Source organism: Eucalyptus grandis, chromosome 7 (genome assembly GCF_016545825.1).
Source record: "Eucalyptus grandis isolate ANBG69807.140 chromosome 7, ASM1654582v1, whole genome shotgun sequence".
NCBI lineage: Eukaryota > Viridiplantae > Streptophyta > Magnoliopsida > Myrtales > Myrtaceae > Eucalyptus > Eucalyptus grandis.
In genome coordinates, this window is record NC_052618.1 from 57,736,045 (window position 1) to 57,747,702 (window position 11,658).

At 39.9% G+C, this 11,658-nt stretch overlaps 1 protein-coding gene across 1 annotated transcript; it reads right to left on the minus strand.

The window, feature by feature from the left end:
* Positions 1 to 1,404: 1,404 nt before the first annotated feature.
* On the minus strand, positions 1,405 to 6,054 carry LOC104454461 (transcription factor RF2b). The gene is made up of 4 exons (XM_010069310.3): positions 5,492 to 6,054; positions 3,985 to 4,117; positions 2,542 to 2,626; positions 1,405 to 2,123 (listed from the first exon to the last, which is right to left on the minus strand). Exons 1-4 carry the CDS (start codon positions 5,971 to 5,973, stop codon positions 1,753 to 1,755), a joined length of 1,071 nt encoding a protein of 356 aa, XP_010067612.2. The 5' UTR covers positions 5,974 to 6,054; the 3' UTR covers positions 1,405 to 1,752.
* Between the last annotated feature and the right edge of the window lie 5,604 nt (positions 6,055 to 11,658).

The window sequence follows — 11,658 nt, forward strand, 5'->3', positions numbered from 1 at the left end:
GCTGATTCTTGATCCTTTGTTAGGTGACAAGCGAGAAGGCATGTTTTAGAGACCTTACGTTGTTCGGATTTGATTATAACTGGTTAAAACATGGGGTTCGCGAGGTCAAGAGGGTCGCCCCATCGGCATGAGGGTGTTTTAGCAATTTTTGCAGACATGAAGCTGAGCGCTTTAACACGACTTCTTGCGTTTGGGTAGGTGTTGCAGGTTAAGATGATTGACAATCGAGGTTTCTCTGGACAAAAATATTAGGTTTAGCGTTTCATTTCCCATGAAAGGATCGACAATTTTTAGTTGAATCGGCAAGAAGATTGATAGCGTTAAGGTAATACGAGACACAAACATGATATTTTGAAAAAGGTTTGTCAAAAGATTTAGGGAGGATGTATATGATATCGGATGGTAATAAATCTGCATATTTGGCCTTTACTAGCACATAATTATAGTTTTAAACCAAATATTATTTATATGATTCTATTCTTTTCGATTGCATAGTCCTATTTTCATTCGATATGCACTACGTTATCTTTCCTATTTTCATTTGATTTGCACAACGTCGTCTCTCGATCATTTGGTGTCACTTTCTCTATCGAGATTGTAACATGGCATTCCCTCTTGTAGTGCCAACGTGGCTATTCATGTATTTCTTGGGGCATATGACTTAAAAACTCCTCTGAACGTTGTGGGTGGTATATATTTGCCTCTAAACTTTCAACCGACTTTATATTTTTCGTTAGCATGTACATTATTTTCAAACGGGTAAAGGTGTATTTTCATCTCATCTTTGGAAGAAAATATCTCTTTTACCCACTTATTTCTAAAAAAATGAAAAAGGTGAGGTTGCTTGATGCTGCTAGAGGCTTTCTTCTCATATGTACTTGTCGCTGAACATTGGAGCAACCGTAACTTATTCTAGAACCATGCTATAGTAGATGCAAGAAGGAATATAACGAGAGAGAGAGAGAGGAATGAATGCAATGCAATTTCAAAACCATCATTTGTTTAAGAAGGCAAAAGCAGCCTAACTACAAGATGAACTGATTTGCTAATACGCAAGTTCATTCAATATCTAACATGGGGTGCAATGATCACATACCAGAACTTTTGAATGTATCCAAATATACAGGAGAGATAGAGAGCTATTGTTAGAACAGCACAAGAAGTCATTAATACAAAGTGAAGGGATGTTCTGCGGTGAAATGAGTGAATATAGTAACCTGACATATTGAATGTAGCAGTATTGGCATCCCTACATAAAGGAATTGGGAAAGAATTTGTATCTGACACTTGAAAAGGGAAAAGAAAGGTAAGAGGCAGTCGATTGGGAGCTTTTAAGTGGTGAAGAAGATCACTGTTGCATTGCCTCTGAGAGAGAGGAGAGACAGAGAGAGTAGAGACAGAAAGTACAACTAAAATCAAGCATGGAGCCTTTCTCTTCCACCCAACAGATATAATTCAAAAAGAAATCTTGAGTCACGAGTTAGTACACGGAGGGAAGACACCAATAACCTAGCTTTTGAACAAAGTTTCTTCTGAAAGCATCATCAGCTCCTAAACATAAATCTAGGCTGAAAATAGACAGGTCACAAAAAATTACAGCAATGGAACAGATGAAGCTACATGAAACCAAAAACTCCAATCAAATCAAAAGAATTGGGGAACAACAAACAATACCTTCTGGCAGTCAACAAGTTAGTCTATTAACAATCCAACAAAAGCGGGGTGGTCATTAGTGGGTTGGCAGGGGTTGCATTAAAATGTGCTGCTGCTTTCACTGGCTGAAATGGAGGGGGCTTCGGATTTTACTATTTGAGAGCCTTTGTTACTAATATCTAATCCTTGGAATCGACCAAGAGACTCTTGCTGCATCATATCAGAAAAGGCATTAGAATGGGCTGCAGCAACCAGAGGTTGATGAGCTATATTAGGCTGAAACATATGGAACTGTGTCATCTGCAAGTTCTGGGGATCGACGTGGCCAGATTGTGGCTGGTGTGGGAAGTAGGAAGGTTTGGCGTATGGAAAGTGGTGCAGCCCCAAATTGTAGGTATCTGATGGGGTCATTGCTTCTCCGGTAGCAACTTTGAGCCTCTCTACTTCCTTCTTAAGTGCTTCATTCAGCGCTAACAAACAATCAGGACACAAAAATTAGCTAAAAATCTTGATGAATTGAATTGATACAAACAACGCACCCAAAAGAAAATGATGCAGGGTTACACATGTTTGAGTGGCTTCACTGATGAACTGGTAGACCAGAAAAGTGGTTCCCAATGATAAGTACCCTAATGTGAGATTGTGGTTACCCAAATACATCCATAGTTCGGGGAATACTCCAAATGAAATGCTATGTTTTCCAGAATGGCTCCCAAAGATAGGTTCTTTGAGACAATTAAGAGAGGGCTTGATAATGAATGCTCATATGCCACAAACCAAAGAATATGAAACTTTACTCATCCTTTTTCCCTTTGTGGGCTAAACGAATACCTGAAAGTACTTAACGCACTTCCACTAGCCCAAATAAAATGATAGATTGAGACATACCGTCACGTAGCTGAGCTTGTTGTTCCATAGCCTGTAACCGCAGCTTAAGCTCTGTATTTTCAGCTGTCAGACCACTTGTATCTCTCTGAAGTAAAACGAAATGTAAATACCATTGTCACAGACTACCAGTAGGTACTAGGTATAAATGAAAAGAAAGAAAAATGCTCATGCTATTCTTAGAGATAGAGATTGCAAAAGAAGCATGTACCAGCAAATGTTTAATGCAAAATTGCTATAAAGAAAGAAAATGGAACCGCCAAATTCTCCGAACCAAAAGTTTGTATTGGACCACGACACAATCTAAAGCGGTAGTGGATACCAAAATGCTTAACTTTTGATAGTGGACCTTGTCCAGTTCTCTCCTTCCAAGCAAAAGATCAAAAGATGAAAATCTTATTTTGTCATCAATTTGATGGTGGGATCAGAAAGCAAAAATAAGTTGAGGACCTCATTTCTTGAAATTATGAGATTATCTTGGACCATAAGTAGTTGCGTGATCTATTTTTTTTAGTAGACATAGAATAACATCCGCAAATCTCTTTCTCCTTGCTATTCAGAAGTTGCAGAATTAAAGGCGCATCAAATAGGTATCAAGCTAGAAAATTAGAAAGTTCATTAAAATTAAGATTTGTGTAAGTCCTTCAGAGGCCATGTGACGAGCTTTTAAGTAAATAAGTGGCAAGAATATGATGAAATAAGAAGATGGATATAAAGTCCGCAAAGAGTCAATCACTAATATCTTAAGAAGACACAACACAAATGCTTCAGTTATAGAGGAGTGAAGTTCACTGATAAGGGCCCTCAGCAATTAAAAGAACGAAAAATGGAAGACAAGAACAGCAAATTTATATTCCAACCAGGATTGGTAGCCTATCAAACCCAATCTACTCGTGAGCTGCTGATGTGGGTATCGACTCATCCAGAACTGGTTCTGGGCTTGGACTTGGGAACTTAATGTGTCTTAGGTCAAGTCCAAATTCCCGGAACCAGGATTCAGACCAACCGGGCCACTTCTAGTCAAACCGACCCGATTGCACACGCATACATCCTATGTGAGAAAAGGAAGTGGAGAATGCAATTCGTAAAAACACGTGCAAAGGCAACATGAATTTTTGTTACATTGGATGGGTGGGATGGACAGGATCCCCACCGCCTTGATGATTGTATATGTTGGAACAATCCTAGTGCACAAGATAAGATCCAAATTCTCTATCAGCTTTTTGGATTCTACCATTCCAAGATGCAGAATATGGCATCTATCTTCATGTTTCGAAGCTCTCATTAGGTGGTCAAGATAGCAAGCTCCAATTAGAGTGGGACCTACACTAACTGCTCATGCTATGAAGGATCACGCATACCAAGAAGATCAAACGGATAGGTAAGTCTGAAGCTCTTCGAATGAAGCTGGCTTTCCCATAAGTAATTTGCTATTACTGTCCATACCTGGAAAAGTGTGAGCTGTGCAGAGAGTGTAGTTGCTTCTGTTTGAAGGGTCTGCACTTTTCTCTCGAGTTCTGAAATATATCGGGCTTTTCTCTCTTTTGATCGCGCAGCAGACTGCCGGTTCGCAAGAATCCTGCATAATGAATAAATTGTAGAATAAATTGTGAGGTACAAAGATAGAAAGAGCCAAAGCCATCACTTGTACGTCTATAAAAGCAATTTAAACATGTCCATTTATCAAAGCACCTATAGAGAGATGCAGCCAATAAAAGCCCTCAAATCAGTCAAAAGCTTGGATCTAGAGAGGAGAAAATAATTAATTAATAAATGAAGCACCTTTTGGGAAGATTTTAAAAGAATGAGATGATATACAACTACTCTGTCAAGAGCTCAAAGAAGTTAATAGAAAGTTGGTCAAACACAAAAATGGCAGTGGCAGTGGTTTACAGTCCATTTCTAGCTTTCTCAATTGGAAGATATCCAATGGATGGAACTTAGTGATCACAGCTTCATGCATACATGAAGTGTTCGCATGTTGAACCCCTTCAAGGACAATAAAGTCAGAAATGCTAAGTTTACAAAGTCTTGTTTGGTATGTGACTGAAGCAAGGACAGGCATGAACAATTTCATGTGCAATGTCAAAGTCAGTCACAAGCTCAGCATATGAAGGTAACAGTGATAATGCTTAACTGGTAATTCCACCGAGTGACCCAAAGTTTTGTGTCTCATCTGGTCATGCCCCTAAAGGAAGAATGTGATGTTGACAATGAAGTAGGTCTTGATTAATAAATCACATATTATTCATTGGTGAACTGATTTGCAACCTAAAAATGAAGCCAACATGTATCCACTTCCAATTCTCAGGACTACTAGCGTGACCTATGTGAGCAAAGTCATGGCAGCTACTACCTACATGAAGACCACGCACGCACATTCCTCATGCCCTGGTTCAAGAATGCAATTCTCATGAGCCCTTCACAAAGCTGCATCTTGAGGCTTGTGAATTATAATCTCTCTTTTGCAAGTGCAAAAGCAATGGCATGGTCACCTCATGAAACTCCCCAAATTTTACACCTTGCACGTTGCAACATGAACATGAAACTGATATAGCACATAAGTGGCAGCCAACGCCATGTCAGAATCAAAATGAGGAACCTTTACAGAGAACACCCCAATATGCCCTCCAATATCAGTTGACTCACGCATCACTCCATTGCCAAAAAATCTCATGATTGCGATCACTAAGCAACTTAACAACTCTTAGAAGCACAACCTCAAATGCCTAATCCGCTGATATCTTGGCCTAATGGAAGCAACCCGACAAATCACTTTCTCTTGCGAACGGCCATTTGCACAGACCAAATCACAACATTTAGCCCCGAGAACTAACAGAAAAAACCAGACCAGCACACTACATTTCGCACTAAGTAACAACAGCTAGGAAATTAATCACTAAATCTAGCATATCAAATCCAGACAATGCGAGACCAGGGGGAAAAAAAGAACCTTTTAGCTCTCTTCGGATCAATCGTCCACAGCTCCGCCAGCTTATCAGGAGCCATGGCCTTCTTCGCCTCTATACTCTCCAAAATGGAAGAACTGTCCACCGAGTTACTATACCGATGCCTCGGCCTCGCGCTCTTCTCCCCGACGTCGCCTCCGCCGCCCGCGTTCTCGGGCTTCGGATCGGACGGCCCCTGCCCGTCGTCGAGCTTGGATCCGAATTTCTCGATGTCCATGTAGGTGCTGAGCAGATCATCCTCCGATCCGAAGTCCTCGAAGCTCCCGGAGGGCCCGTTCTCGAACGGATCCGGCCCCAGATCCAGGTCCTCCGGGATCCGGAAATTGACCTCGGAGTGCGCCCGCCGGTGGTGCCCGCCGCGCGGGGCGGCGAGCGGCGGGGCGATGGCGGGGGCGGCGCGGGGGTTCTGGGGAGAGGGAATGTGGGGGCTGTGGCTAGGGTTCGGGGGCGGATCTCGCATCTCCATGGCTCGTCCTTGGGCGTGAGCTTTCCCTGCGCGTCCCGGTGGTTTTCAGTTTCGTTCGTTATTGGAGATGGTGCTCTGGGAGTGTCTTAATCTGTTCGTTTTTTCAGTTTTTATTTCCTTTTTTTTTCTTTTATTGGGTTTTTGTGAGGTTGCGAGACGCATGAAAACGACGTCGCAGTGGTGGAGTTTGGGTTTCTGGTTTTGTTTTGATCGGCCCCCTTCTTCATCATACGTAAAAGTTAGTAGCACATGATATATGTTTCGTGCCATGATCTTTTTGTCGCTCACAAAAATAATTCGTTGGAAAATATTTTAATTTTTCAAATAATTTACATCTAAATATTATTGTTGGTACCATATAGAATATTAAGTTTCTTAAAATAAGGAGAAATATAATAAAAATGCGAATGATAACCATTCTATTTTAAAAAATCAATTTCTGGCTATATTTTTCTAATTTTATTCCAAATTTATTTTTGGACTAAAAATTTAATTCCAAAAATAGAAAATAAAAATTACACTACTAAACAAATTCTATTACAAACTTACTTCCGGAATAGAAATATAGAAAAGTAGAAAAATATCATGGTTATCATATGTGTCCTAACTATATATCAATTGAATACATAAATGTTGAGTAAAATAAGTTTCTTGAGGTAATAAATGGGAAATTTACCAAAAAAATCATAAACCTATTGCAATTATGCTAATTCAATCTTTAACTTTTTTTTTTTGTTAGTTGAGTTCTAAACTTTTTGCTTTTTAACTAATTTAGTCCATCTGGCCAATTTCGATCGAAAATTGTCGAAATACATAACACGACCAACGCTGATGTGAATAATTTCACTAGTCAAAGGTGAGGACTAGCTAGGTCAACCTCATTGGCCACTAAGGAGGGTGACTTGCCCGCCCTCAGCAAGGCTTGACCTTGCCCTCACCCAACCAATGGCCGGTGAGATAGCATGGCAGTCAAGAGTTCTTCTTCAAGATTGAATTCGACGGCAGATTTGCACATTGGGAGATTGATTAGCTTGACATCAAAGAGCGATATCAGACATGAGAGGTGTCCTCTACAGCATTAACACCAAGGAGTCTAGTATTGGGCTCATAAATGGTATTTTGCGTTTTACTTTCGATTCCCGTCATTCGCTCTCATTTGAAGGGACGAGCGGGGTTTCACGTATGGTTTTGGGTACAATTTCGGAGGTACTTTGCCTGAATATATAGGCAACTTATCCTCCCAGTTGAATATAATGTCGATTGAGAACGATCGATTGTCTGGAAATATCCCTTCAAGCATTGGGAACTTGCATGGCCTAGAACTGTTGTACATGGGCAATAACAAGTTCACGCGAAGCATTCTTGATGCCAGCTACAGGATCGGCCGCTCCTATTTTGTGAAACAGAAGAAGAATCAAGTGCAGACACTCTCAAGAGTGCTTGGTAATCATATTCATATTTGAAGTTGAAGTTACCTGTTCCACAGAGCTGCCACGAAAGAGAATGAAGATAAGTGATGCGGTGACGAAATTGCGTTTGCTTAAAGAGAAAGTTGACAAAATGGGATTCCGCTAGAAGCGTTGGAGAAATATGCGGAACAAGGGAAGGGAAGGAGTCGATTGGTCACTGTTTCCTCAGTTCCTACTTTGGAACTTTGGAAGTGTGGGTTGGCGACATGTTCCGGTTGATTAGTTGTTGTTTCCTCAGTTTCATGTTTTAGGGCAGTAGATAGGTTTCGACTTGCTAATCCTGATAAAGGATAGTACTCGGAAAAAAGTTTGTTTGCGTTTCTTTTTTTGTTTTTAAACAGTTTTCTGTTTTTTGTTCACTGAACAAAAAGGAACAAACGTTGTGTGCGTTTCTGTTCCTTTTTGTTCTTTTGTTCCCAGGAACAAAAAAAAGCAACAAGAAACACAAATTTTGTGTTTTGTTTCGGAACACAAATCGAAACACTTTTTTTTTTTTTTTTCTTTTATTTTCTTGTTCTTCTTTCATGGCCGAGGGCCGGTTTCCGGCCTCGACCACGCCCGACGGCCGGGAGGGGCAGCGGCCTCGCCCGGCCACGGCGAGGCTCGCCGGATCTCGCCAGTCCGGCGAGGCCGAGCTCGCCCGTGGCCGGCGAGCCTCGGCCTCGCTGGCGGTGGCCCGGCGAGGCGCGGCTCGCCGGCCGGGCGAGCTCGCCTCGCCGGATCAAGGCGAGGCCCACCTCGCGCCGGGCTCAGGCGAGCTCGATCTTGCCCATCCGGCCTCGAGCTCGCCCGGGCCGGCGGGCCGAGCTCGCCCGGCGGCCGGCGAGGCCGCGCCTCGCCCGCCGCCCGGGCGAGCTCGGCCTCGCCGGCCAAAAGAAGAAAAAAAAAAATGAAAAAAGAAAAAAAAAAAAAGGAAAAATAAGAAAAAAATAGAAAAAATAAAAAGAAATAAAAAAAATTATCCAAATTTACCAAACATGTTTCTATTTATTTTTATTCCCGAACAAGTTTACCAAACGCGTATTTTTGTTCAAAAATTGTTCCCTGAGGAGCAAATACTTTTTTCTATTTACGTTCTCAAGAAATTTTTTAAACAAACACAACCAAACGCCCAACACTTCAAAGGCCCTGTTCTTTTAACAGATCTAATTGCGTATTCGCTAGTTGTTCATTTACGTCTTTGTCACACGAAAGAGAAGCAAAAAATTCTCATACTGAGGAATCAATGTTGGAAATATGCTTTGATATCATAGGAGATACCTATTCTGATTATGAGTTAATCGATTCCGTCAATTAATAATTGATTCAATTAATCCGTGATTGGCTTGGTATAATGGGCAAATGTAATCATGTATATTTTTTCCTATCTTGCACTTTTCTTTCAAGCATTATAAATACAGCAGTGTGCCCATATAATTTATACAAATCAATATAGATTTACAATTCTTTCCAACTATCTTTCAATTTTTGTCATAGTACCAGAGCGGCTCATCCGGTCCTAGCTTCTACACTCTTAGAATTGCCTCTGGTTCTTTTTTGACTAGTTGTTGCAATCATAATTTGCGAAATGAGCTAGCGATCAAGTAGGAATTTTTTTTTTTTTTTTTAATACCATACAATGGAGGACACTCCTAGCTCACCTCAACAAGGTTCCGATCCCACCCATCAACAAGTTTTAAAACTAGTTGAAGAAGAACGTGTTGGGACTAATAATACAACCTAGAGGGGGAGTGAATTGGTTGTTTTAGAAAACTGGACAATCTTTCATGAAAAATAGATTATGCTAAGTAAAGATCAGGTCAAGGTGATGTCTAATGTTTGCTTGTGGAAGTAAAAAGGGTAAAACAGTAGCACACAACGATATATAGTGATTCAGCTTTATACACAAGCCTACATCCACTTTTCAAACTATTAGCTACAAGTCGAGCTAGATTCCACTAGTAATATACTCAAGAAGTTATAATTGGCAAGCACCAATTTATTACAAAATAGATCACACTATCAGGACTACTATTCTTATTCTCGTACATTTAATTTAGAGCACAATCACTTAGACAGGTTGATTGCCGAGAACACTCGGTTGGTAGAATTGATCGATTCAAGGAATTTCAAGTCACTTTGCGCTCCACTACCTAGCTAGTTGTTTGAAATACTGATTGCAACTGATTTAGCTTTTCCACAGTAGATACATTTCCATAAAATTTGTTTATCGGAATTGTTAACCGCATTAAGTTAGTGGCATTTGATATGGAAGCAAGAATGAGCCCAATAAATTGATTGTCCACGACATTTAAACCGACAAGATTAGGTAGAGTGACTCCTAAATCTGGAGGAAAACTCCCTTCAAGTTGGTTTTCACCACAACCCCCGACTGCTAGATGTTCATTAGAAGCATGGTCATTCCACTTGGAATCCTATTCTTGGCGTGATGCAGAAGACACAAAATATGTGAGTCTAGTCCCTTGCCAGAAAAAAACAAACTTCTTGTGTGGGTTTTAGTTTTAGACTATTGCGTGGTTTTAAGACTCTCAACATGGTCATCACACGCTTATTAGAAGAACAAAAATATGGTCACCCCACTTGGAATCCTACTCTTGGTATGATGTAGAAGACTCATAAAGCATATGAGTCTTAGTCCTTTGCTTTTTATGCTGAAGACTCATAAAAAGCAAAGGACTAAGACTCAAATGCTTTATGAATCTTCCGTATCGTGCCAAGAGCAGATTACGAGTAGGATGGCTGTGTTTCAATCCTATAATAAGCGTGTGATAACCATGTTGGGCATCCTAAATATACGTAATAATCTAAAAGCACCACTCACCTGGAAATACTAAAACCCAACAACGCGTAATTAAAAGAGCCGACAATCTCACAATCCTATTAATTAAACAAATATCGATGTTAAAACTAAGTAAAATACTACAAGAATTATGAATCGGCTAAGTGTCGCCTAAATGCTAACAAAACGACTCATATGCGCCAACAAATCGCTCACCTAAAACAATTACGCAAACTTAAATGCGACGCAAAACTCAACCTCGAAACTCTAAAATTTCACCCCGACTAAAATGTTGCCCCAAAAAAACTTACGTCAAAACTCACGACTCCATGACACCAAAAACCACAATTCCCATAAAGTCTCGAAGCTCCACAACTCAAAAAATAGATTACATAACTCAAATTTCTCAAAATTCCGAAATTAAGCGCTAAATCTGAAAACTGCTCCATTCGGATGAATGAGGGGCGCAAGCACTTACCGTACGTTGCAATACATAATTGAGTCAAGCTCGGCGAGGTGTCCATGGCTTATGCGTGCAAAGCCCTTTCGCTTTTCTCCTCTTCTTCTTTCTTTCTTTCCCTTTCTCATCTTTTTCCTTCTTTTCCCGAAAGCCCTCGGTCTCCTCCTCTTAAGCTGAGCGTCCACTTTTTCCTTTTGCTTTCTTTTGTTGACTTTTCAAATTTCTTTTTTTATTTTGTGTTTTAAAGCGAGTCCCACCACCTTATTTTTTGACCTAGTCAAAATCTCAAAAACTATAATTTGAGTCTTTGTCCTTCACGAGTCTTCCAATCATCATGCCAAGAATAGGGTTGCAAGTGAGATGACCATGTTTAAGTCCTCTGTCAAGCCTATGTGGCCATGTTGAGCATCTTAAAAGACGCAATGAACCGTAGGAGCAAGCAATTGAAGTGCACGTAATTTTTCTATTGCTTTGATTCACAAATCTTTCAGAATTCCTTGGCCTAAAAGCAATCACGATAGCAAGTCTTGGGCACCAAAAGCATTGGTTAGTAATAAGTTTAAAAAAAAAAGAAAGATAAGAGTTAATATCAAGAAAAGCCTTAAACTCCTAACTAATTTTTTAATCATCAAAAACCTCAAATTAGTCTATTTGTGATAAATTTATCATCCGTTAAATTAAATTAATACCATATATTAAAAAAAAACATAAACATGTACACATGTGACAAACGGAGAGTAAAAACTAATACTTCCATCAACTGTCATATATCATCCAAGACCATGACCATAAAATATAACGAAAATAAGATAATGATACTTTTGTTGGTGGTGTACCAATTTGAGATTTTTCATAGTCAAAAGATTAGTTTTGGATAAATTTATCACAAATAAATTTGTTTGGGATTTTTTTGTGATATTTAACCCAAAAATTAATAGAAATCAATCAAATAGCAACGGCCCACATATTGCATCAAG

Bases quoted from the DNA above. Each gene is read 5' to 3' on its own strand.
- LOC104454461 (XM_010069310.3), bottom strand. From the start codon at position 5,973: ATGGAGATGCGAGATCCGCCCCCGAACCCTAGCCACAGCCCCCACATT. The intron at 2,627-3,984 runs GTATGGACAGTA...GTTTTACTTCAG, and splicing joins CACAGCTCACACTTTTCCAG to AGAGATACAAGTGGTCTGAC. The intron at 2,124-2,541 runs GTATGTCTCAAT...ATTGTTTGTTAG, and splicing joins ACAAGCTCAGCTACGTGACG to CGCTGAATGAAGCACTTAAG.